The sequence below is a fragment of the Bactrocera oleae genome, chromosome 5 (genome assembly GCF_042242935.1).
Source record: "Bactrocera oleae isolate idBacOlea1 chromosome 5, idBacOlea1, whole genome shotgun sequence".
Taxonomy (NCBI): Eukaryota; Metazoa; Arthropoda; class Insecta; order Diptera; family Tephritidae; genus Bactrocera; species Bactrocera oleae.
The window spans coordinates 71,946,729-71,972,067 of NC_091539.1; the positions used below are offsets into that span (position 1 = coordinate 71,946,729).

The 25,339-nt window shown below is 34.6% G+C and overlaps 3 protein-coding genes across 13 annotated transcripts; 1 reads left to right on the forward strand and 2 right to left on the reverse strand.

Moving 5' to 3' along the window:
* The first annotated feature begins 73 nt into the window (after positions 1-73).
* On the forward strand, positions 74-10,101 carry LOC106627056 (probable phosphorylase b kinase regulatory subunit alpha). Of its 8 annotated transcripts, none has more exons than XM_070110686.1 (15): positions 74-362; positions 425-1,153; positions 1,214-1,704; positions 1,782-1,958; positions 2,269-2,592; positions 3,779-3,926; positions 5,407-5,736; positions 5,801-6,040; positions 6,390-6,557; positions 6,941-6,970; positions 8,027-8,337; positions 8,438-8,521; positions 8,597-8,861; positions 8,940-9,534; positions 9,615-10,101. In XM_070110686.1, exons 2-15 carry the CDS (start codon positions 577-579, stop codon positions 9,718-9,720), a joined length of 3,846 nt encoding a protein of 1,281 aa, XP_069966787.1. In that variant the 5' UTR covers positions 74-362; positions 425-576; the 3' UTR covers positions 9,721-10,101. The 8 variants fall into 8 exon arrangements, with proteins under 8 accessions (XP_069966787.1, XP_036221271.1, XP_014102511.1 ...); XM_036365378.2 differs by lacking the exon at positions 3,779-3,926 and adding an exon at positions 2,847-2,991 and having other exon boundaries at positions 76-362; positions 8,597-8,864; XM_014247036.3 differs by having other exon boundaries at positions 76-362; positions 8,597-8,864.
* CCT2 (chaperonin containing TCP1 subunit 2) lies at positions 10,102-12,984 on the reverse strand. The gene is made up of 4 exons (XM_014247075.3): positions 12,837-12,984; positions 11,575-12,264; positions 10,717-11,344; positions 10,102-10,653 (listed from the first exon to the last, which is right to left on the reverse strand). Exons 1-4 carry the CDS (start codon positions 12,837-12,839, stop codon positions 10,367-10,369), a joined length of 1,608 nt encoding a protein of 535 aa, XP_014102550.1. The 5' UTR covers positions 12,840-12,984; the 3' UTR covers positions 10,102-10,366.
* Positions 12,985-13,879: 895 nt separating this feature from the next.
* Positions 13,880-25,124, reverse strand: Nup153 (Nucleoporin 153kD). Of its 4 annotated transcripts, XM_014246965.3 has the most exons (8): positions 24,255-25,124; positions 23,621-24,004; positions 23,257-23,540; positions 18,289-22,963; positions 18,110-18,220; positions 17,620-17,691; positions 16,499-16,563; positions 15,599-15,743 (listed from the first exon to the last, which is right to left on the reverse strand). In XM_014246965.3, exons 1-8 carry the CDS (start codon positions 24,381-24,383, stop codon positions 15,656-15,658), a joined length of 5,808 nt encoding a protein of 1,935 aa, XP_014102440.2. In that variant the 5' UTR covers positions 24,384-25,124; the 3' UTR covers positions 15,599-15,655. The 4 variants fall into 4 exon arrangements, with proteins under 4 accessions (XP_069966785.1, XP_014102439.2, XP_014102440.2 ...); XM_070110684.1 differs by lacking the exon at positions 16,499-16,563 and having other exon boundaries at positions 13,880-15,743; positions 24,255-25,122; XM_070110685.1 differs by lacking the exon at positions 17,620-17,691.
* Between the last annotated feature and the right edge of the window lie 215 nt (positions 25,125-25,339).

Below are 25,339 nucleotides of genomic sequence, written 5' to 3' on the forward strand. Positions count from 1 at the left end.
TAAATAACTGCTTAGGATCCACTATGGAGTGTAAATAATTCATTGTGAACAGGACATTTAAAACTTAGGTTTGGTTAGTCGTACACAAAAATCCTCGATAAATATATGATATAAATATTTGTGTACCATTTTCTAATCAAATATGACTTTATTTTTAAATGGTCTATAAAAAGTTTAGTTGCTAGTTAACTCAAAAATATCTCATTGTGAAGGAATTTAGTTCATCAGCTGATACTCGCAGTGATTACTTTGACATTGGCGTGACATTTTTGGAAGGCGATAGCGTAGCAGCAATCATCTGGCAATATTTTTACTATTTTGTGAGATTAATTTTCATTAATATAGTGAATTTGTACATATTAGTAAGAAATGGTTATCAAATCGTTCGCATATAAGTAGAATAATAATTGTAATTGAATTACAGAAAAATTCGTGGGGCTAAGAACAAATCTTACATAAGGATATTGCAGAAAGGGGTGTAAGGGCTGTAACCATAAGAGCCCCCAGATACGGCTCTTAAAATAGTTTGATCTCGCTTGCTCTTACAAAGAAGGTGTTGCTTTGGAAAGCAAAAAAATGCGCTCGCGCAGCAATTCGGGCGTCCGGCTGGACTATTACCAGCGTATAGTGCACCGTCTGATCATGTCGCACCAAGAACCTGTCACTGGCTTATTCCCTGCCTCCAATATTAATTCACATGCTTGGATACGTGATAATGTTTATTGTATATTGGCCGTATGGGGTCTTTCGATGGCCTATAAGAAAATTGCAGACCAAGATGAAGATAGAGCTAAATGCTACGAATTGGAACAAAGTTGTGTCAAATTAATGAGGGGCTTACTTATGGCTATGATGAATCAAAAAGATAAAGTAGAACGATTCAAAATGACACAAAACCCATTGGACTCATTGCACGCGAAATATTCGAGTAAAAATGGACAGCCAGTTGTTGGAGATGGGGAATGGGGTCATTTACAAATCGACGCGGTTTCTTTGTACCTTTTGATTTTAGCACAGATGACAGCATCTGGATTACAGATTGTATTCTCTTTAGATGAAGTTTCATTTATTCAAAATTTGGTATTCTACATAGAATCAGCATATTGTATTCCAGATTATGGTATATGGGAGCGAGGCGACAAAACTAATCACGGTGAAAATTAACATATGTACATAATAGTAAACATAATATAAACTGAATTTGTTTCAACAGGTGAGCCAGAACTAAACGCAAGTTCAATTGGTATGGCCAAAGCAGCTCTAGAAGCAATGAACGAATTGGATTTATTTGGTGCTCGAGGAGGTCCTGCAAGTGTTATACATGTTTTAGCAGATGAAGCACACAAATGTCAGGCTGTCTTGCAATCTATGTTACCACGTGAATCAAACAGTAAAGAACTTGACTCGGGATTGCTTTGTGTAATTGGATTTCCAGCGTTTGCTGCGGATGATCCACAATTAATACGTAATACGAAAGATGCCATTTTATCACGACTTCAAGGAAAATATGGGTGCAAACGCTTTTTACGAGATGGTTACCGTACACCCAAAGAGGATCCATCTCGTTTATACTACGAACGTTGGGAACTCAGAATGTTTGAAAACATCGAGTGCGAGTGGCCTTTGTTTTATTGTTACCTCATCCTTTTCCACGCTTTTCAAAATGACAAATTAGCGGTAAAGGAATATGCAGATCGTCTTGAGGTATTGGATTGGCAATCAAATAATATACTTGCAAAACAAATCAAACGTATTGGTTTTACATATTTTTTTTTTTTTAGAAAATTATGGTCCGAGCAGACGATGGAACATTACTTATACCTGAAAGTTATGCAGTTCCGCATAATTTGGTATCAAACGAATACCAACATCCCGGCTCGCAACCGCGTGAAGTAGTAGGCAGATGTCCATTCCTTTGGGGACAATCTTTGTTCATATTAGGTCGACTATTACAGGAGGTACGCACCAAATATTCTTCAAGTCTTTAAGAATCGAGATAAAAGATCTTTTGTTAGATGCACATAGAGACTTTGGCAAACATTTTGATATAGTATAAATCGTTGATCTAAAAGTTGAAATTTATTATTCATAGTTACACACCTAATTCATTGGCTTTTGAAGCCAAATATTTTTTTCAATATAATCTTTTCATTACTTTTCACGTTTATTTAAGGATATTTCGGTTTTCTTACTTATGATTATTGTGTAAATAATTATTCTCTAATGATGTTCATATTATAGAAATTACCATAATTTTTCCTTCTCCAGGGCTTCTTGGCAGTTGGAGAACTAGATCCGCTTAATCGTCGTCTAGGTGCCCAAAAGAAACCTGACGTTGTTGTGCAAGTGGTAATCATAGCTGAGGATAACGAAATACGTGACAAGTTAACAGAACATGATTTGCATGTACAAACAATAGCTGAGGTGGCGCCAATTGAAGTACAGCCAGCTCGAGTTCTTAGTCATTTGTACACGTATTTGGGTCGTAATCGGAAATTAGGATTAACAGGGCGTAAGTCTCGCGATGTGGGTATTTTGAGCACCAGCAAATTATACTCACTTAAGGATCGTATTTTTGCCTTTACACCACAAGTAAGTTAAAAGTTTTGCTTTATTATAAGTGAATATGTTTGTACATACATATATATAATTGTTAAAGGGTTTTAACTATGATTCGTCATTTGAATAATATATGCACATGCTTAGATTTTTAAATTTCTACTGCAATATCAAATATAATTTTATAAATCGAGTACCACAAGCATTATCACATCTTAATTGAATGACGATTCATAATTCCCATGAAATTATTCATATTAATAACAATCTGATGCGTTATTATTTAGTTTGTTGACTTGAGTCGATTTTATATCGCATCTGATAATGAATTAATGATTGACATCCTGAAAGGAGAGATAAATTTCCTAAAATCCGCTTGGGATCTGCTGGGTCGTCCGTTAGTGACTCTAGTTTTGAGAAAAATTCATTTAGGTCGGTTAAATAATATTTGTATGCTCTCTTTAATTTGGTTTATGCTGTTGTAAAGCCCTTTTATGTATCACTTACATATTTGTATATGCTCTACTTTGCTCAACATACATACATCTGTATTTATAATGTATTCTATTACCACTCTGTGTACAGGGACATATTAACATAGTTTTAATCTAGAAAACTTTCGTGTAGAATTTTATGTAAAAGCAAGAAACATCTTATAAATTGTGAAAATTACATCAAGACTTTGGAATTGGGTTTTAACATCTCAAATCATTTTGCATTTTTATTATAATATTATATTTATATTACTATTATTATATTACTATAATCCTAAAAACTGTTTCTTAACAAAATGTTAACGCTTGCTTTTACATACATTCATATTAAACAGTTTTAAATTTTCACCAACACATTTACACGTAGTTTTTTTTTTTTTTTTGAAAATTGTAGTTTGGTAGCAATTTTATCCCAGAAAAAGTTTACATCCTGGCAAATAATTTTTTCAACTGCAGTAGTTTGTTGTATATGTTGGCAAAACATACTCTCGAAACATGCATTTGCAAATCTCATCAACTAAGAAAATTTGTAAGAAACGAAAAATTTGCAAAGTTTAAATTTAAGTATGTACTTATATAAGAGATACATGCATAAACAAAAGTATATATACCTTTCTCACTGACAAGCAAAATTTATTCTTTTTGAAAACTTAACACATACTTTCAAATTAATTTGCTCGTATTTCACTTACTAATGCAATGAAATTCAATAAACATCGTCGCAGAATATCGATTTTGAAGAATACTACACAACTCGTGATCCTGATTTGCTTGCTAGCAATTTCACAACAAATTTAGCTTTCCTAACAAACAATTGGCGGCACATGTTAGGAAGACCGACTATAACTCTAATGGCCACGCATTACATGCTAGGTAATTACATTATATCTTCCTTACAAACATAAAGACAGCCATCTTATTATAGCTTTGTATTATACACGTTTTAATACTATCTTCTGTACGTAATTATATACAATACTTAACTAAGCATAACTAGTTTCTGCTAAATAAAATAAAGGTTCATAATTTTATATATATAAAAATGCACATATCAAAATATCCATCGTTTCTTATTTATTTTTTTACCCATGCCATTATTTATAAAAAAAAAAACATTTCTATCTCTTAATTTTATTTTTTGTTCGCATGTTTTCTCTTAAATTCACCGCTTTTACATATATATCTTATATATAAATATTGTATATATGTGTAAGAATGCCATAGGTAAGCTTCTTCTAGAAATAAACAAAACTCTAGCATGCATAGTTAACATACACACAGTCTTATACATATAGAGCTATTCATCAAATTTTGGCTAATGCCACAAATATATTTAGAGTTGTTTTGATTTGTAATTTAGAAACAATTTTTATATGAAGAACGCATAATAAAATTAAATTTAAAAAATTCCAAAATCTGTCATATTTTTCCTAGTTTAAACTGTGACTTTTCTTTACTTATCTTACTTACTTTTTCATACTTGTAATTAACTAAATTATTTAACTCGGTATTTATGAAATATAATATAATGAACATGTAGATACACACAAGCACGTGCGTACATATACACATTACTAATATCACAGTTATGTAAAACGATGCTAAATCTGTTATTTGATAAATATTAATTGTAAATGTATTGTAAGTTGACTTTAAATAACACATTTATTGATATTATAATGTATCTCTATTCACAGGTCTAATACATACCTATGTAAATGTATATAACTTATAAAAATACGAACTTGAAATAGGTATGGTGGATGTTCAGGCCGATTCACTAATCGTTACAAATTTTGCTAAATTTCTGAATATAACTTAAATCGTTTGTCACAATAATTTTCTTTGTTTAATATATACACATTTTATAAAATTGATGTTAGATCTGTTGTGTGGATAAGTAAAAATGTTAATTTGTATTTTCCAATTTTAATGATATTAAGAGTTTTACACGAACACGAACTCTCTTTTTTCAGTAGATAGGTGAACAGCATTTTACACTCAATGCAGTAAATTTTGCCCTTCCTCCTTTATTACCTTTCGTAGATTTGCAATTTGCTAATAATAAGAAGATTGTTGAAAAACACAGTTATACACGACAACAGACAGAGTTGAAAAAGGGATACAAATTATTTGAATGTTTTTTGGAAGCAACATAAAAAACTGATTCATCCTATTTAAAGTACGCGTTTTAATCGTTTCAGTAATTTCATGAACATTTGTAAATAATTAACTAATAGTAGAAGCTTGATTAATATATATTAATTGGATTTATAGTTACTTTTTGTTAAATTTATTGTTGTTATCCGAAGCAAAGTTCTATATACACTAATAACTGTAATATTTCGCACAGATCAAGATAAAATACCACTGGCTATGATCCAAACAATGCGTAAGCTAAAATCTGGATATATTAATGGCACTCGAGTTATGTTGGGCAACCTTAAGGACTTCTTAAATACGTCGGCCATCACCGATCTAAGCTTTTTGGGTAGCACAGAAGATGGTTACCCAGATCGTTTGAATCCCGACGTACAGGCATATTTGGACGAGCACTTGTTACGCTCATTTAGCCATCGCGGCATGATGAAACTACATGGCGCTCATTTGCGGCCACGTCAATTGCGCAGGCGTATGTCTTGCAAGGGTGCCATTAAAAAAACACGTTCAATCAATGTCGATTGTAAGTACACAATAATAAACTTTCTTATTATGAATCGGTTATTCTGTATTACTTGTTTTTATAGCTGATAATTTGGGTATGGAAGGTCCGACACCATTAACGGAAAGACGTTTATCATCGGTGATTCCGCCACCATGGTTGCTGCCAAATAAAGCTAACAATGTCAGTGTTTTTGCAACAACACCAGAAGAAGGTCCCACCATAACAGTGGACCCATTGATTCGTGAAAACATCTACCCCATTGATCCACATCATAGTCGTTCGGCCATTGAACGCCGCAGTGAGTTTACAAGACAACAAGAAAGTTAGTAGTGCTTTTAGTTTCATTTGTACAAGGTGTCCGAGAATGCAATAACTCAATCTAAGTATAATATTCAACCAATTATGTTGGATCATTCATACATTTGTCCATCAATTAAATGTAGTTATTGTAATATTTGTAATTACATACATTGATAAAGTGGTTGCGTTTCCGAATACTTGTTTCATCTTAAGTTCGTTTATTATTGTATATTATTATTTATTTATAGTATATGTTATAATTGTTTTATTTTAATTCATTTGTTGATTGTCATATTTTTATTTCTTATTATAATTTCATTATTTTGGTTTTACTTTATAATTTGTATATATGAACCCTGTACGCTCATCAGTACAAGCTATACCGAAAATTCTTGTTCAACGCCATCGCACCGATACCAATTTCGCCGACACAGAAGTGGAGGAATTAATTGCAATGTTGCGTGAAACGGAGAATCTGGAAGAACAAGGAGATATTTTGCAATATTTGGTCGACACACAGGGTTTGGACTTCAATACTGGTAAGTGCAATAACATGTATACTTACTTATATACATAATATGAATTGCATTGCATGAGTTTGCAAAATGATTAAAAGTGTTCCGGCTCACTTGCACATACACACATACATATCTTATACATACACACATTCAAATTGAATTATTATAGAAGTGATGTGTACACATTTACACATAAATTAAAACTTCTTCATCGAGGAAAACTTAATTTCTCCTTATTCCACCCTATCCCATATTCATAAAAACTTGTGGTCCAATTTCCTCTACAATAAACTTTATTTATTATTATTGCCTATTTTAAATTGATTTTGTGTATTTTTTTTTCTGAAAACGTGTATTGATTTCAACTTCTTAATTTCTCTCTTTGTGAAAATTTTATTCATTAGCTGGCTTAGGTTTGAGGAATAAGGATTCCGGTAAGTTGTATTTTTTTAATTTCGGCACCTATATAAATGCATTTGCCTACATATGCACACATATATAATTATCCAAATCACCAAAATAATTTAATTTAATTTGTTTTCTAATTTTTCGTTCAGAAAAAAGATCATTCAAATGTTATTCTATTCGCTTGATAAAGACAACCTAGGCTTGTTTTCGAGAAGAACAATAATTATAATATTGTATCAAAATCTTTAAAAATATGTATTCATATATGTGACTTTGTTTTCGTCTTGATTTTGTCTTCTAAATGGGAAGTTTTTGGTAATTTAGTGATTTCAAAAGCGAAATAAACTTTTCCAAAGTACACCTCGGTATCCCAAACTAGCTTAGGTATGATCGTTTTAAATTTAAAAAGAAGTAACGGAAAATACCATAAATTTTTTTTTTTTATTTTGTTATTAACTTTTCGAAATTTTGTTAATAGTTACCATTTACATCCGCAAATCTCTTGAATCACAGTTGTTTATTTATCGTATGCTTGGCAATAAAAATTCCAGAAGTAAAAAACAATACTAATATTAAAACCTTCCATAAGAGTAAAGAATTTGTTTAGATTAATTTATCTAAAGTTTACAAATAATAATAAATCCTGAACTGGAATTGTAAATTTCACTTTATACTTTCGTCTAATCTAATTTTCTTCTTATATTTTTCTCTTTTGTTTTAATTTTTCTCTATGTTTATATGTATATATGTATATGTGTTTTTAAATGTGCGCTTATTCAATGTATGTAACACTCCCTGATTACCAATGATATTTCAAAAATGATTTTTTCAACTTTAATGGATTTTACATAATTTGAAATATGTATGTATATGTTTTTACAAATGTACACGCACATCCTCCACTTCTGAGTGTATACTTCAAATTAATTTCCAAAAACATATAATTATACTACCCGCATTGTAATGGCCGCGTCCCTTTTGTTTCTGTATTTTCACGAGCCTTTATGCGCTTAATGTTTGTCCATCAACGTTTGTATGTGCGTACATCTACACATATGTGCGTGTGTAATTATTTATAAAAGACGTTGAGCAGGATGATGCGGATGAGGCCATTGCTGTTGCTTCAGTCTTAAAGGGCGAGTCATGTGACAATACAGAACTCCTACCCACGGTTATCATTGACTCTACTCTTACTAATTCTACACTTCTTCCCACTGAAGGGATGTTGGAGGACGGTCGCGTCGTTACGGTGCGTGATCTTCTTAAAGGCCTATACGAAAAAGCTTGCCAACAGAAGCTTTGGGGCCTCGTGCGTCACACAGCCGGTATGCTTGGAAAACGTGTCGAGGATCTAGCCAAGGCTGTCACCGATCTGCTGGTTCGACAGAAGCAGGTAAGTTCATACATACATATATAATATAATGTTTTATGTACTCGTTAAAGTGTTATTGAAACCGGATGAAACATTTTGAAATTTTTTATTCAAAATTTAGGTGACTATAGGAATGCCACCCAACAATGAGTACACAATTACTGCGCCTTTACCGGAGATTGAGTTACGTCAACTGATCCATGATGTAAGTTGAACATCCTCCAACCATTTATGGAGAGTTTTTCTTTATTTTTGAACTTTTTATCAATATTGTGTCCAGACTTATGGGGATGACGAAAGTACTGCGATGTTGACGCAGGAATTAATGGTGTATCTAGCTATGTTTATACGCACCGAACCCCAACTATTTCATGAAATGTTGCGCCTGCGCGTAGGTCTCATTATTCAGGTCATGGCCAAGGAGTTATCACGTACACTTAATTGTGACGGTGAAGCAGCCTCGGAACATTTGCTCAACCTGTCGCCATTTGAAATGAAGAACTTGCTCTATCATATACTGAGCGGAAAAGAATTTGCTGTGAGCAGTGGTGAGTCATTCCATGACTAAATAATATGTAATGTTGACGTTTCAATTAACAAGCGATGTTTTTTCATTACTCCAGTTGCACGTGGAAATCTCTCAATCGTAAGCTGTAAATCAAGTCGCGTAAGCAAGAAGAGTCAAATTGGTTTGGGCGAACAAGAGGGGGATGATGCACTTATAGCAACAATCGATGATCGTCAAGGTCAATGGCTAAGACGCCGCCGCTTGGATGGCGCACTGAATCGAGTGCCACGTGATTTCTATTCTCGCGTCTGGAGTGTACTTGAAAAATGTCAAGGATTGGCAATCGAAGGACGCATATTACCACAGAGTTTGACCCAAGAAATGACAACCGGCGAATTGAAATTTGCTTTAGAAGTGGAAACAGCACTTAATCAAATTCCACAACCAGAATATAGACAATTGGTGGTGGAAGCCCTTATGGTGCTCACACTTATGACCGAACATAATATGGTACCCTCACTGGGCGGTATTATCTACGTTGAACATTTGGTGCACAAAGCCAATCAATTGTTTCTAGAAGATCAACGTAAAGTGCAAGGTGATGCTATGCTATGTTGTGCCAAATCCAAAGAGGGTAAGGACCAGCAAGCAGCTTCCGGTATGCTCTTATGTGGCGGTGCAGCTTATATCTGCCAACACCTATATGACAGGTAAGATTGTATTATAAAAACAACAAATAGAAAAATTTCAATACTAATTAATTGTATTTTTCGCCATAACACGCTCCCAGTGCCCCCAGTGGTAGCTATGGCACTATGACATATATGGCTCGTGCAGTTGCTCTTGTTCTGGACTGTGTGCCAAAGCATGGGGAAATGGAATGTGTAATATCCTAAATAGTTGTACTAAAGGCGTATGCTACTACTTTGCTCTAACTGTGGGAGCTATCTATTAGTCAGGTTTAATCCGCAGCACTTAAACTATTTTTAAATAGCTGCTACCTATTATATAAGTGTATATATATATATATATATATATGTATACATATATATTATAATTTATATAAATATATATATATATATATACATATATATTCGACAACAAATTTGTTTATAATGCTCGAACCATCGTAAGATAATTTTAATTGAGTCACTTGTATCGACGTATTTCTAGCAGAAAGGAGCGGAGCATCCGTATGACACCATAATTGTATTGATATTTTTCTTGTTTTAGTGGAATTATTGAAATAAAGTTTTTTGCAAAAATATTAAAACAAATTTATTATTAATTTCCAATATTAACAGATTTATTTTAAAAATCAGTATTTTTAATATAGTGAGATACAAGTGCGGAAACAAGAGCTATGCTTACTCCATTACTTTGTGTTTCGAATTTCTGGAGAATGAATTAGAATAGACATCATTAGGGACAGATATTATTTTTTACGCTTTGCTTGTTGAATGAAGTGGTTTAAACAAATAAGGAGTACATAGTTTTACTTTGCTAAAGCAAGTAGCTTAATACAATAATAAAAAACTTAATCTAACAGTAACCACGGTCAGGTACACGACGTCTTGGAGCACATCTTATGATATCGTCAACGCGTAATATCATCTCAGCTGCCTCTGATGCGGACATTAATACCTGACGTTTAACAGCGAAAGACTCCGTAATTCCCAGTTCTTTCATATCACCTACTTTGCCCTTTTCCATATCCAAGCCAATGGCAGACTTACCCTGCGCGTGTGCAGCACGTAATTCTGATACCAGTTGTGCTGAATCATAACCGGCATTGTCGGCAATAGCTGTTGGTAATGCCAGTAAAGCTCCTACAATTGGTGCGTTTTTAGTAATTATATGTAACAAGAGAAAGAATTCAAAAATATACTTACTAGCAAATGCTTCCATTGCAATTGCTTCTTTTCCTGGGGTTTCTCCAGCCTTTTTGAAAACGGCATTGGCCATTAAAGCTTCTGAACAACCACCACCATAAACAATGCGCGATTCCTTTACCGTAGCAGCTAGAACACATAGGGCATCATGCAAGGATCGATCAGCTTCATCGATGATTTGTTGTGTTGCACCACGTATCACAACTGTACAAGCTTCGCCCAATTTCACTCCGCTAAAACGCAAAAGTGTGTCCTCACCAATCATTACCTGTTCGATGACGTCACATTCACCTAATTTGACCAGTGAAGGATTATCAAAAGTGGAAACGATTTCACCACCTGTAACAAGAGCTAAACGTTCGATTCCATCGAAATCAGCATGCTCAATAGCCATAACGCCGGCGTCCGCAAACAATTGTTCAGGGTAATTGTAAATTAGTTGACGATTAATGAAAACGTTACAATTGTGGTTCAAAATTTTCTGCACCTTATCCTTCATCTTTTCCTTTTCGGCCAGTTCTAAATCGGCAATTTTCGCCAAAGAGTCTACCTTTATAGTACTTCCGAATACTTTGATCTTGTCAGTGTCCATAGGGGTATTCGCAATTAGAATTTTCGCTTTTTCAATCTGTTTGTGTTTGAATTGTTAAATATATATTAACTAGAACTTTAAATGTTGAGAAAAACAAATTACGTTATATATTAATACGATGGCATTGCTCCAGCACCAAACTCGTCAAAATGGCTGTGATATGGCTTACTATTGCAACATAATTCACAACCGTTTTGACGCGTCGATGAAGAACATATTTCTTAACAAACAAAATTGATTTAGGTTTAAATATAAATAAAGCCTACTCGTTGTGGTTGATGTACTCCTGGTTTTTTGTCTAATAGAAAGCCATCATCTAAAAATGAGTCATCCAATGTGCCACCGGTCTTCTTTATTATTTGAATTGCATGCAATTCTCCAGAGCCTTTAAGTCGCAAAACCGCGTCGACAGCTAGTTTTGAAAAAAACTCTTTATGTTGATGTAAAATTTTTGACGACAATGTTGTCCGAGCAATATTTAGTAGATCTTCTTTAAACTTTATATCATTGGCTGAATTATCTTGTGAAGCTTGTGTAAGAGCTTCACGTGCCACCTGGGTTGCCAAACGCCAACCGGCAATGATAATTTGTGGATGCAATTTTTGTTCCACCAATTTTTCGGCTTCCCGTAAAAGTTCAGCCGCAAGTACGGTAACTGAAGTAGTACCATCTCCAACTTCTTGGTCTTGTACACGCGACATGTCTACCAATATTTTAGCAGCTGGATTATCTACTCCAACAGCGCGTAATATCGTGGCGCCATCATTTGTAACTTCAACTTGGCCAGCATTGCGTCCATGCGCTACCAAAATCTTATCCATGCCTTTTGGTCCCAAAGTGCTTTTTACAAGATCACCTATAGCAATAGCTCCTATAAAAGATGATAGGCGAGCCATTTCAGCCTTCTCTTCTTGCGCCTCGCTCTTAAGCACGCGCACAGGATTTAAAGACATTTCCTTAAAATAAAATAATAAACATTAAAAAAAAATTCTTAACAATTTGTAAAAGAGACAATATACCATTCATTACAATATAACCCTACTTTTTGAGCACAAGGTGCAAAATTTATGTTCTCTTGTAAAAGAGTCATTTTATTTAATTGCAGTTATGGTTAAAAAATGTATGCAAATTATCATGCGCTTCTTTAGTTTTCAGTCACCGATTAGTTCTAATATTTTTCGTAACACTGAGGCAAACTTCCAGAAACTTCACATTAAATTTAGCTAGTCATTTAAGGTAACGTAAAACAAATTTGAAACATAAAACTACATTAAAATTACAGAACTGCAATCATTAGACATCAATATATGGATGCCGAAATGTGCACGTGCATCCAGACCAACTGTGGTTCCTCATGCTAAACGCCTTAGGAAGTGCGTCTATTTTATTGAGAAACACCCGGCTTTATTTACAACATTTTACTATTCAGTAAACAAAACAACGCAGATAAATTGTACACATATTTGCTCTTTACATGATAAAAATAAGTTTTTATTTAATTTTACATGGTTTTTATGTATATTCTCACCATTTTTAACGATTTTTTAAGTTTCTGTCTACAGCAACACCCAAAGAAGACAAATGGAAAAAAATAAAAATGGCGAATGAGTCAATGCTCCTCACAAGTGACACACACAAACAACCATGGAAGAGTGTTGCAGTTTTTGCCCATTTCCATTTTTATTGTTTTGTGATACCACAATGCTGGTAGAGAATAAAATTTCTTTTTACATTTTTTTATTTGAAAATTGTATTTAATCGTATTACGCGTTGTTTAGTGTTAATACTCTATACTATGGAGCGTCTGTTAGGATATATTTAGAGGAAAACTGTTTTTATATATAAAAAGGGAAACATTAATTAATAATGCCACACTTGAGGTTTAATTGGGCGAAATGCGTTTATTGTATGAAGTAATAAAATAAATAATTATTTGGTCCACTAAATTATTTCAAAAATATTTCAGTAAAAACATCAATGACATATTTATTTTATACTTTAGTAAAGTGACTAATGTACATCTCTTGCGAAAAATTCAATTTGACCATATCAACATCAATTTGATATCAACATACACAAGATGCAGCGCAAAAGGTTTTTATGCACTGCAATGTCCCAAGAACTGTATTTAGTTAAGCAGAAATCAGATTTGTTACTATGGTAGTTTGAAATAATATACGTTTTTTCTAAAGTTTGATATTTTGTGATGAATTCAACTAAAATAAAATATGTATTATGAATCACCCTGTTGTTGTTTAAGTAAATAATGCCGCATTTACACTGACAATAATTAATTACATTATTTTCACTGCAACTGTTATTCACTATTGTTATTCATTTCACGAACTGTATTGCCATAAACGATATATCGCATTATATGGTAATTATGTTGAATAATAAATCCTATATACTTGTAAAGCAACAACTTTCTTTGAACCACCTTTGACAGTCACATTTAAGTCAAGGAGATAATTATTATATTAAATACCCATTTATACCTTGGTCATAATTTTTACGTTTTTTCTTGTACATGAAAAGTCCAAAAAGGAAAAAAAAAACAAGGACGATACATATATTCACTTACATGTATGTACATTATTTTATTGTAGTTGTGAAATTTCAACGGTCTTCTGTAAATTTAAATTTGTTTCTTTACTGTTACAAAAACAAATTTCAGATAATTCAATTAGACTAAGATTTACAATTTTGTTAACACTCTTCAATTAGAAACGAATATTTATGTATCTTACAAAAGTAACAAAATATAATAGATAATAAGCAAGTATACGTTAATAGAAATATTTATAGTTATTAATGTAGATGTACTAGAACATGTCCTTCTATTCGCCAATTTCCGGGGACGAAATGCCAGCACACACTAGTTGAGTTCTAATAAAATATGAATAAAAACACATATTTTCTTTTTAAATATAATCGCCTCAATTAACTTCGCCAAGGTAGTGACATAGATAAGTATATTATCAAAACAATATATGTATATAATCTTCCAGTGGGTTTAAATCGAAATTCTTCCAGTTTCTGTTTCTGTTTCACCTAAAACTCATCGTGGCATCTGGACATCTATTCTTATTCGTACTAGTTTTAATGGTAGTATAATAGGTTTTCTTTATTAAGATGTATGCATGAATGTATTACTTTTACACTTCCTGAATTACTGCATGTTGGAGATTTTGTTCTGATGTTATGTTCTTTATTTTCTAATTTATTCCTTTACCTATTATAACCTCATTATTAACTCTTAAATATGTTTTCTGCTTGATAATTTTTGTTTACACAGTATTAGAGCTCTTAAAATAGTAAATTGGTTAAAGTAACTTTTAGAAATCAATAATAATGTAATCTGTCACGTCTAATTGTCATTTACCAGCACTTTGCTAATTGAAATTCCTGCATAACAGCTGGTGGTCGTAGCAGAGCTTTAACACTCATCGTTAACATCTGTCGCAACAGTGGCTCTATTGGATTTGGTGATAATAAATGAGTTACAAGCCTTTCGCCCAGTATTCAGTCGCTCATTTACCATTGGCAAGGATTCTAATAACTCATTTTGCATCGTATTCAGTTCTGAGTTGTCTTGCCAGCAACGCATCACACTACATTGATTAAACACTGCTGGCTGCATTGGCGATGACGACGGGGATGACGGCAACGAGCTATCACTTGATATTCCAGGCGAAGTTGTCACAATTGATCTTCTTACCAATCCAACACTTTTAAAATTAACTTTGCGATATTGGTTTCGCATGAGATGTGAATCTATTTTAACATATGATTCATTGGGTGCGCTGTATTCTTGTTTGCTTCTATTAAATTTCTGTTGGATACGGATACTACGCTTTACCAGCCTCTTCCCAGAGACCTGATGACTGGGTATTTCATGAAAATGCCCGACTTTATGCAATTCTAATGGATTCCCTGTAATTGCATTATTTTGCCCAGTAATTGATGCTACATTGCAGGAACTTTGTGTATCATTGACGTCGATCTTACGAATATATTTATATTTATTTACTTTCATTCTGCTAATATCATAATCACTTCGGACGCCGTCAACCATTTTTACATTAGTTACCAATGATGGTGTACTTGATTCAACTTTGTTGTTGTCGTTGCACTTGCTGGTGTTAATAAAGTTGCTCGAAACAGTGTAATCATTATATTTAATTTTTGTTGCTTTGTTCTCGCCTTTCTGCGTGATTGCAGGAATTTTATTGTTGCTCTTATCTTTGTCTTGGCTGTTCCTCTGTCTCGACCATTGTATTTGTCCCGTCAGTTTGTTTTGGTGTTGGTCCACGCCGTTAATGGCGTCTGCGTTTATAAATTGCTCTACCGTGGTGGGAGTCGTCTTGCCGGTTGACGGATCTTTCGCCGAGCCTGCATAGCACCCGGGGCGCTTGTCGCTGAAGGTGCTGGCCTGAAGATTTCAAAATTAAAATTACATTATTATAACATTGTTTAATTATTTTAATCGTACAAAGAAGTTTCACATCTGCTCAAGGAAATTTACTTCGTTGCCTATTATAATAAATTTAAATTATTATAATTTCCAAGGAAATTTCGGGTTTTTAATAGGAATATAACAAAATAACAAGTGATAAAAGATAAAAAGTTTACTAGAATGAGAATAGAGAAAATTCGCATTGTATTTATTAATTCGAACCAAATGACCTCAAAACTTGGGCCGATGCGTTGCTTAACTCGTATGCAATAATTTAAAAGTAAATGGTATTCCTTTATACATTACTTAGATATTAAAATTTACTTTTGAAAGAAGTTTTGATAACTGGTCGTTCATAAAAATATTTATTTCGAAATCGTTATGTCCCTATTTAAAAATCCAACTTCGTACATTTATTTTTAAAGGAAGTGGTAAATGGACTGATATTAAATGAATGAAGCAAAATACTAAAATTATTTACACACTGCCAAGTTGAACAAAATATACACAAATGAACGCAAAAACAAAACGATGCACTAGTGACTTCCAATCAAACTCAAATGCACGAAGCAAAACACAATTAGTACAAAGTTAGTAGATGCAGTTGGGTGAATATAATTAAGCTTGGTTACAATGTCCTTTCCTGTAGCAATATTATAAATTTTTCTATTTTTTCGAATTCTGTGTTTTTTGTTTTTTGTTTTTGAATGATTTATAGCTGCTATACTTACGCAAAAATATTGCTTGAAGCAGGCGCAGTGCCTGCATTAAATTGGAAAGGTGCATTCGGTGTGGCCTGTAAAAGAAGTTGAATCAATGTTTACTGTCTTTTCTCAATTTAAATTTTATACATTTCCAAACAAATAAAATTTTGAAGAATACTAAAAAATACTACAAGTATTTTAAGGAATATGATAGGATATTTAATTTTCTATTTAAAAAAATTTGAATGAATGATTTATTAGTTACAAAACTAAAGATAGATGTATTAATGAATGTCCTAAAACTTTTAGTAACCTATATAGTGCAATTCAAACCAAAGATGGATGCAACCTAATATCCGTCAAATCGACATAGCGGAAGTTTAAGTCAAACAATTGTCGGACAAATCCGGTGTTACTTTTAACAATTGAAGGGGATTGTGGGTAGTAAGAGTTAGATAGAATAACAGTGTGAATAAATTTATTGTAAAGTGCTATCAGAAAAGAGGTGTAAAAAGATTTTTTTTAAATTGCATGCACCAAAAATTTTTAAGAACAAGATAATGACTCTCTCAGTGACAATTTGCAAAAGCAAAGCAATTACTTTTAAATTTCATAAAAATTACATATGCAAGTGTTTATCATGCAACACATCATTAAAGATTTTATACAATATATGGTATTAAGCGCAAGTTTTCTTTGAGATGCTTTTTCTTTCTAATTGGATTTAATTGATATGTACACTCAGAAATTGACACTTAACTTGAATTATTGAGAGTTTAGGTCCTCAACGTTCATTTGTTGGTTATTATATATATGCATTATTTACATACATCCAGAGACTTTTTATTTGAATTTTTTGCAAATGACGATAGGCGATTAACAACAGGATGTGTTAAAAAAATAGTTTAATCACTCTCTTAGAAACCAATTATTCTCTATGAACTTAGTTGTTGATTAATATTGTGTTTAGATTTTTCATGACTATTCGAATGAAAATCAATAATTATAGAAACATGCGGCCTTTAAAAAACAAATTCTAATGTTACAGAATGTATAAAAGAAGCCCTCATGATGTATGGGTGAAATAGATGGTGTAATATGTAAGAAGATCTTCGTTAGAATATAACAAGCCTCAAATTTAACTTTACCTCCACAGACCCACTATTAAAATTGAAAACCGGCGCTGGTGGTGTAGCTCCGAATTGAAAAGGTTTAGCCGCCTTTTATTCATGTCATAGTTTTATCAAGTCAATATCAACAATGTACACAACAATCATTCATATCATAGTTTAATTTGAAGATATCCGTTATAGCAGACGAGATTTGATTAATAGAAATGCAACACCAGTGTCATACGTAGATGCGATTATGAATTCACAAATCACAGTTCAATACCAGAATTTAAAATACATTGAAAATTGGAAAAAACAAGAATAAAGAATAATTAAAGTTTATCTACATACAGTAGTTAAATTAGTCGTAATAATAAAAAAGGTACGAAATTTTCTATAAGTAAACAGAAATACTACTATATATACGAGTACATATTACAGCTACATCTACTAGAGAAAATTAATTAAACTACAAAACATATCGTGGGTAAAAATATTAGAGCAATTATGAAGATATTAGACTTACATCACTGGAGGAACCGGTGAAGTTAAAAGCGGGCGTACTTGAAGCAGTAAAATTGAATGCTGGTTTAACCGGCGCACTTGCTGCATTTTGCATTCCAAAACTAAAGCCACTCTATAAAAGATTAACAAACGAATGTCTGTTTACAATGAATTACATAATTAAAAAAAAAATTAACCTACACTTGACACGATTTGAGAGCTGTTTCCGACGAAATTGAATGCCGGCTCGGATTTCTTAGCTGCAGATGCACCATCACCACTAGCATTCGATGCCGTAGAGCCGAAGCTTCCGAACGTTGCCGAACTGGCGGTGCCAAAGGTCGGAGTACTGTTGGAGGTGTTGTTACCAGTATTACCAAAGGTTGGAGGTGCGCCGAATGCAGATGGCGGCGCAGCAGACACGTTGCCAAAAAGATTTTGCGTTGTATGTGTGGTCGATGTGGGGTTGGAACTGTTAGCTCCGAACATTATGCTGGGACTCACTGTAGAACCATTGGCTGCCGCACTGCCAAAAGTAGGGTTTGCACCCGCAGCTGTGCCGCTGCTAGCTAAATTTCCAAACATTGAACCACTAGTCCCTGTCGTTGATGAAGCTGCAGCGGGGGCGAAACTCCCAAATACAGGTTTAGAAGTCTCATTTGCATTCTGTGAACCGGAATTGATAGAGGATGCTCCGAAAGCGAATCCACTTTTCGGCCAACCGGTAGCAGGTGCAACTATGTTGCCACTTGTCGTTGTATTGCTCGATGTACCTTGTGTAATGGCATTTGATGTCGATGAGCCAAAAACAAAAGGCGCAATCGGGGCCTGAATCGCACCGGCAGTGGGTTTATTATTCGAATTGCCACTCCCAGCACTTCCGAAAATCATTGTCGCTGAAGCAATGGGCTTGGACTCGCTACTGATAGTTGACGCAACGTTTTGGCTTATCGATCCGAAAGGATTTGCTGAAGAGGCAGCAGTGGATGATGGAGTCGGTGTAGCTGAGGTAGTAGTTGTCTTGGCCGATAAGCTGCTTTCACCGAATGTACCAAAAACATTTTTGGACACATTGGACAATGTAGAGTGCGCTGTGCTGGGCGCCGATGTGATAGCAACTGAATCCCCAGAAACGGTAGTAGGAGAGCTAAAGTTACCAAAAATAGCCTTGGCAGCTGTAGAGACTGTGGCAGACCCTGAAGCACCGCTGCCGAAACTAAAGCCTACTGTAGGCTTTGAAAAGGCCGAAAGAGTTGTAGTTGTTGTAGATGTTGATGTAATTGAAGATGGCGCTGGTGACTTTGTTGCTGGTGTTGTTGAGGTAGTATTGCTGCCAAAACTAAACATTGGTTTAACGGTGGCAGTCGACATTGATGTAGTTGTTGTCGCTGATGATTGACCGGTTTGAGTCGTGGATGTAGAGGCGCCGAAAGTAAATGTTGTTGTGGTTGTTGTATTACATTTTGTTATTGTTGTTGTTGTTGAACCTGTGCCAAATGAAAATCCACTAATTGATTGAGACGTTGCTGGTGTTATGCTATTACCGAAAGAAAAGCCTCCAGTCGCAGGTTTACCACTCAATGACGCATTAGAGTTGGATTGTTTTTCAGATTCACCTCCAATAGCACTGACAGAAGTAGTTACTGGTGCGGCAAAGCTGAATTTGACAGCTGGTGATGATGTCACCGTAGATGTAGCAGTGGTTGCGGGCACGCCAAATTGGAAGTTCGGTTTGGTATTAATATCATTGTTTTCTGTAGCGGTACTTCCGCCAAACTTAAAATCGTTTATGTTTGATTCAGTTATTGGCTTTTTAGAATTATTTCCGTTATCTGCGACATCCTTGTTTTCGGTGTTTTTGCTAGAAACATCTTTTTCACTTGTGACAGGAGTAGGTTTTATGCCAAATATGAAGTCACTGCCTAAAGATGATGCCTGGCTTGTAGCCTGTGTGTTTCCCAACGCTGAACTTTTTATATTGCCTTCTTCAGTCTTTTGATTTGATCCGGCTACGGATGTTAATACTGCACCGGAATCTGAAGTTGTTCCATTTACACTGGCCCCAAAGCCAAAGGTGAATTTTGATGATGCGGCTGAGCCGAATGTAAACTTAGGACCATTGTCAGGAAAGTCTGACGTTGTTGTACCTGGTTTTGCTTGTTCACAACAAACGCATTTATTGCGAGCGGCATCATTTCGCGTCATGCAAGCATCACATTCCCACTTAGCTGACATTTGAGATACCGCAAGTGATTTGAAACCAGAATCCGGTTGACCAGTTGATTGACCGGGAGACTTGCTGTCAACATTACTGAAACCAAATTTATATGTTGTGTTTATAGTGTTTGTTGTAGAGCAAGTTTTACTGTTATCCTCGCTTCCGCTGCCTGGTTTCTTTGTTTGACAAGCAATACATTCACTGCAATCAGATTTGTTGTTTATAAGGCAAGTTGGGCATTCCCATGAGTTGGCTTTCGGTTTAAATGCTTCACCAAATGAATTAGACTGCCACTTACTTGAGTTTAAGTTGGTGGACTCTGCCACTCCTTTACGCACAGTCTCACATGCGACACATTTATCGGATTGCTTTTTATTCCGTATCATACAAACGTCGCACTCCCACTCATCCAAAGGTTTTTTGAATTGAGCGCTCAAGGTTAAAGAGCTATCAGTTAGAGGTGCTTTAGAAACAGCTGTGAGCGTTGGTGTAAACATTGTTCCTTTTGTGCGAAAAGTTTCACAAGCTACACATTTATCTATATCACTCTCATTCCGAATCAAACACGTGTTGCATTCCCACTTATTGTTTGAAGCTTTTTTGAACTGATCGCCAAAACCACTTGTGGTTTCATTGCCATCAGATCTTGAACTTGATATAATTTCTTTTGTAGTTGATGGCAAAACGAAAGGTTTTTTCAGGGCATCAAGCACACTACCGCTTTTCAGTTGTGATACTACAGTTTCACCACTTTGCACTTCACTTTGTAGTTTCCCTTGTTCATTGTTTTCAAAGTTTACAGCACTTGGCGGACTAAATGTGTATTTTTTAATAACTGTATTCAAGTTTTGTTTTGGCGAAACTTGCGAATCAAAACATTCGAAAGTTAGTGGTGCTGAAAATTTGAAATTCATTTTAATTCCTGTAGTGTACGAATTGCCATCCTTTATAAATGATTTGGACTCCGTTATGTGATTGGTACGTTTTGCAGGGTCAATTTTGTCACTAGCTGCACTAAATTTGAATGGAGCTGTATTAATGTTTCTGCTGGCTTCGGCTGGACTACTTTCGATTGCCATTTTCGATTTGGGCAAGGTATTGGGATTTTTTAAGTCGGACTTAGTGCTATCGAGAGGCATAGCTGTTTGAGCCTTTGGTAGAGCTATGTCAAACTTTGGCACCGATTGCATAAGCGGAAACGCTATATTGGGCAAATTGACTGCAGGTGGAGTTTCGTCTGCTTCAAAATTTGCAGCGTTCTTCGAGGCAGTAACACGACCGGATGCCCGAACTTTGCTTTTTATTTTATTTGTGTGTTGCTGCTGTTGCTGTAGAACTTGTGACGTCTCCTTATCGATAGAGTTGTTCTTGTTTGCTATGGGTAGCTTATATTCACCGCTCCTGACAATTGCGCGTGAGGCACTATCATTGCTTTGCATTGTTATTTGTCGTGAACGTTCGGTGGTGCTTTGCATCTTTTTCATTTGCAATAACTGGGACATCGACGGTACTTGCAATTCCTTTACAGGTGGGGGTATAGTTGTGTTCTTGATTGTTGGCTGCAAAGTGACAGCCGGTCGCGAGTAAGGTGTGCGAACTTGAGAAAGACGCATTGCCCGTGACGCTTGTAGATCAGTTTCATTTAAACGCGTTTTAGCTTGTGGAAGAATTTGTAAATTCGCCTTGACGCTCGTATTGGCCATCTTCTTGGCTTCACTTAAGGGTGTGGCAAAGTCATTTATCAAGTCTAATATTCGTTTAGCTGTACTGGAAATTGCCGAAGGGTTTTCTAGACCATTACTGTTCAGACCGCTTAATGCATTAGACCCGCCAGTATTTGCAATAAGCGAATTATTCGAAGAGGATAGTGTCGATAAACTCGAAGTGGGGCGTATTACAGTTGGTATAATATTACAAATTCTGTTCGACCCTGCACCAGAATTATATTTCTTGTAGGCTGCTGCGCCTCCATATGTAGTTTTTCCCTTGTAGAAAGGTGAGAATGTATTTAGCAATCTACTATCGCTTAAAGCCGACGTACTGCCATATATAGAAGCATTGAATTGGCGTCTATTTAGAGAAGTCAAAGATAAAGTAGAATTGTTTATAACATTAGCCGATTCGGCAGTGTTTATTCCGCCAGAAAAAAGCGATTTGCGGCCTTCTAAATGAGAATAAAAATTTATGCCATTTCCAAACGAAGAAGTTCGACTCTTAGTTCCGTTTTGACTATTTATATTGGACATATTAAATAAACCAGTTTTACGTTGCCCTAAATTTGTGATATTAGGCAACTCAGAATTATTGCCAATGCAGTCTTCACCACTTTCGGAAGATGATTCGGCATCAGCATTGCTCTCCTCAGGTATTTCTAAGCCATTCAACTTTTGCTTCTTACTGCTTACCACTGTCGATGTATTCCCATTTAAATTACGGCGCTCTTTCCTATCCGAATATGTTAATGGTTGCTTGTCTCGATTGAATGTTTCTATTTCAGTTATAGTTGTTGAAGTGTTCGCTGACGGAATGTCTGATCCCAGTTTCTTAGAATCCAAAGTACCACAAAGGGATTGGCGTTTAAAATTTGAAAACTCCATTGACATATCACGTTCTTTAGCTGCCAGAGAAGTTGAGGGCAGATGCAACGTTCTTCTTGAGCTGTAAAAATATATCTCATATTTATCAACATTCTTATATTAAGCTCTATTTACTCTATGTTCTTATACAAAGGATATTATTAATACAGATGTTATATGGAAATGGATTGCACTTGAAAAATTATAGTTATACATATATATTTTCTTCAATTTGGAAATAAATATGTTTTTCTAACTATATGAAATTTAATTGCAAAATATTTCTGGTTATGTGTACGATATTAAAAAACTCATTTCTTCCTATGAAAATTAGTTAATATTTAAAATTTCTTATATTATCTCTCGAATCCTTACCTAATTCCAGTTACGTTATCCAATTGTTTTTCATTAATATTCATTCTATTTGTAAGTGCATCTTGCGGTTTAACTTCGGGTATATATGTTGTACTAAATGAGGACGATGCCGTTTGTTGTGTGTTTACGTTGCTGTTTACATTTGCCTCGATGAAATTACTTGTAACGTATGACGGTGTCGGTTTGGACAATACATTATCTATAGAATGGCTGATGATAGTTCTATAATTATTGCCGACCGCAGGAGTAGATGCGATTAAAGGCTGATGATGAACACTTGAAACCTACATTGACACACAGAATATTTAATATATGATAAAAATAAATAAATTTTTTATAGGTGCAATAAAAAATATTGCCTTACATCAAAACTAATCCGGGAACGTTTACTAGGTGGTTCGTTAACAAATTCTGATTTCGCAGACCGAAGAGTTCTTGCCTTTGGAAAATCTTCTTCGCTATTGTTGTCAGTATCATCTTCATCTGAGTCTTTATTGACTTTATCGGTGTGGCCTAGGTTTTCTTTATAATCTCTACGTGAAAGACTATCATTTTCATTTGTGTCTCTGTCGTCATCATCATCATATTCCTCATCGTCCTCAATTTCTAAACGCCGACGACGCCGGGCCGTGCCTATATTGATGCTTCCATTTAATGAATCATTATTTCGTGATGATGGTGAAAACCATTTTGAAAAACTGCTAGGGATTATGCTAGATACTCGCGATTTTACTTTTCCAATGATCGACTGAAAAGGCAATACAAACATTTAATAATATCAGTTTTGAATGAATGTAGAAATGTCTGAATTTTATATCTGAAAGAAATTTCTAAGTATTCAGTTAGCTGCAAATACAAAATGCATTAATATTATTTAGAGGTCAAAGACCCTGACTGCTTGTATTCGTAAAAAATATGAAACTTACATAAACTATTAAATATTTATTAATTACTATGTCAAATACATTTAGTTAATAGTTTATAAGAACTGTACTCACGTTGTTAGCTGAGCCCGCCAGATCCTCTAAGGTGTCATCGTCATTATTGCTGCTGTCATTTTTCTTTGCTTTCTGCATTATACCTTTCCTTTGCGTCGCGCTTCGACTGCCTTCGTACTCTGCTGACATAGCTAGGACAATCTCGACAGCAGGGGACCTCTATTTTTTATTAAAAAATATGCTCACAGAAGCCGCAATTCCAATACATTAATTTATGCATTCACTCTATTTGTTTCATATAATCACACATACGTCTCAGTGACGACAATTTTTATGTTTTATAACAGATTTTATCAAACCTAAATCTTTCAACTATACCCTTCACTTTTTATGTACTTTTGAAACAAACTACACTTTGTGATTCTCGAATAAAATTTTCCTTATTAGAGTTCTTCATAGTAGTAACTTAAAATAAGTAAGGCCTCTGTCACTACCGAGCGCAGCGCTGCTCTTGCGGCACGTTACTTTAGATTTCCCTTCAACAAGCAGTAAACTGTTTTCCCACTTGCTCATTAATGCAATATGTATGCTTACATCTATTGCACTCTTTTTCTCAAGCACATTCCAATTGAAACTTCCTTCTGCCGTTTTTGATTCGATGTTTTCGCTGTTACCGTCCCCACCAATTTTTACCACTTTTGCACATTTATCAGCCAGACAATCGAATTTTCAATTATAGATTTATACCGTATTCACTTCAAAAATAAATTTACTTTAACTACGTTGAATCCGTAGTTCTGCTCGCAAGATTTAGCAACAATTTTAAACCCAGAAGAGTAAAAAAAAATGGTTTATTAGACTTTTCGCGGAACCACGATGAAAGAAACAACGAACAACGACGTTTAGAAACGCGTGAGTACGAACAAGAATAAACGAACAAGCAACGAGTCAAAGATCAAGTCGTTCAAATAAAACGAATCGGCAAGTTATTTAACGAAAATAAATGGCGGTAGCCATACAGGGTTGTAGTAATTGACAGATAGGAAAAATTATTTAATTAAAATTAAATAAATTTCTTAGTGTAAAGAAAAAAATTGCTCATTCTCAACACGTTAGACTTAAAATATTGAAGGGAAAAAACAAGC

Excerpts from the sequence above, each read along its gene's own strand:
- LOC106627056 (XM_014247036.3), top strand. The coding sequence starts at position 577 with ATGCGCTCGCGCAGCAATTCGGGCGTCCGGCTGGACTATTACCAGCGT. Across the intron at positions 6,041-6,389 it reads GTTTACAAGACAACAAGAAA|TACAAGCTATACCGAAAATT; the intron begins GTTAGTAGTGCT and ends TACGCTCATCAG. Across the intron at positions 6,558-6,940 it reads GGGTTTGGACTTCAATACTG|CTGGCTTAGGTTTGAGGAAT; the intron begins GTAAGTGCAATA and ends TTTATTCATTAG.
- CCT2 (XM_014247075.3), bottom strand. Across the intron at positions 11,345-11,574 it reads GAGTACATCAACCACAACGA|ATTGAAAAAGCGAAAATTCT; the intron begins GTAGGCTTTATT and ends AAACACAAACAG. Across the intron at positions 10,654-10,716 it reads TGCAATGGAAGCATTTGCTA|GAGCTTTACTGGCATTACCA; the intron begins GTAAGTATATTT and ends CACCAATTGTAG.
- Nup153 (XM_070110684.1), bottom strand. The coding sequence starts at position 24,383 with ATGTCAGCAGAGTACGAAGGCAGTCGAAGCGCGACGCAAAGGAAAGGT. Across the intron at positions 22,964-23,256 it reads GATAACGTAACTGGAATTAG|CTCAAGAAGAACGTTGCATC; the intron begins GTAAGGATTCGA and ends ATATTTTTACAG. Across the intron at positions 17,692-18,109 it reads TCACCGGTTCCTCCAGTGAT|GCGGCTAAACCTTTTCAATT; the intron begins GTAAGTCTAATA and ends CATGAATAAAAG.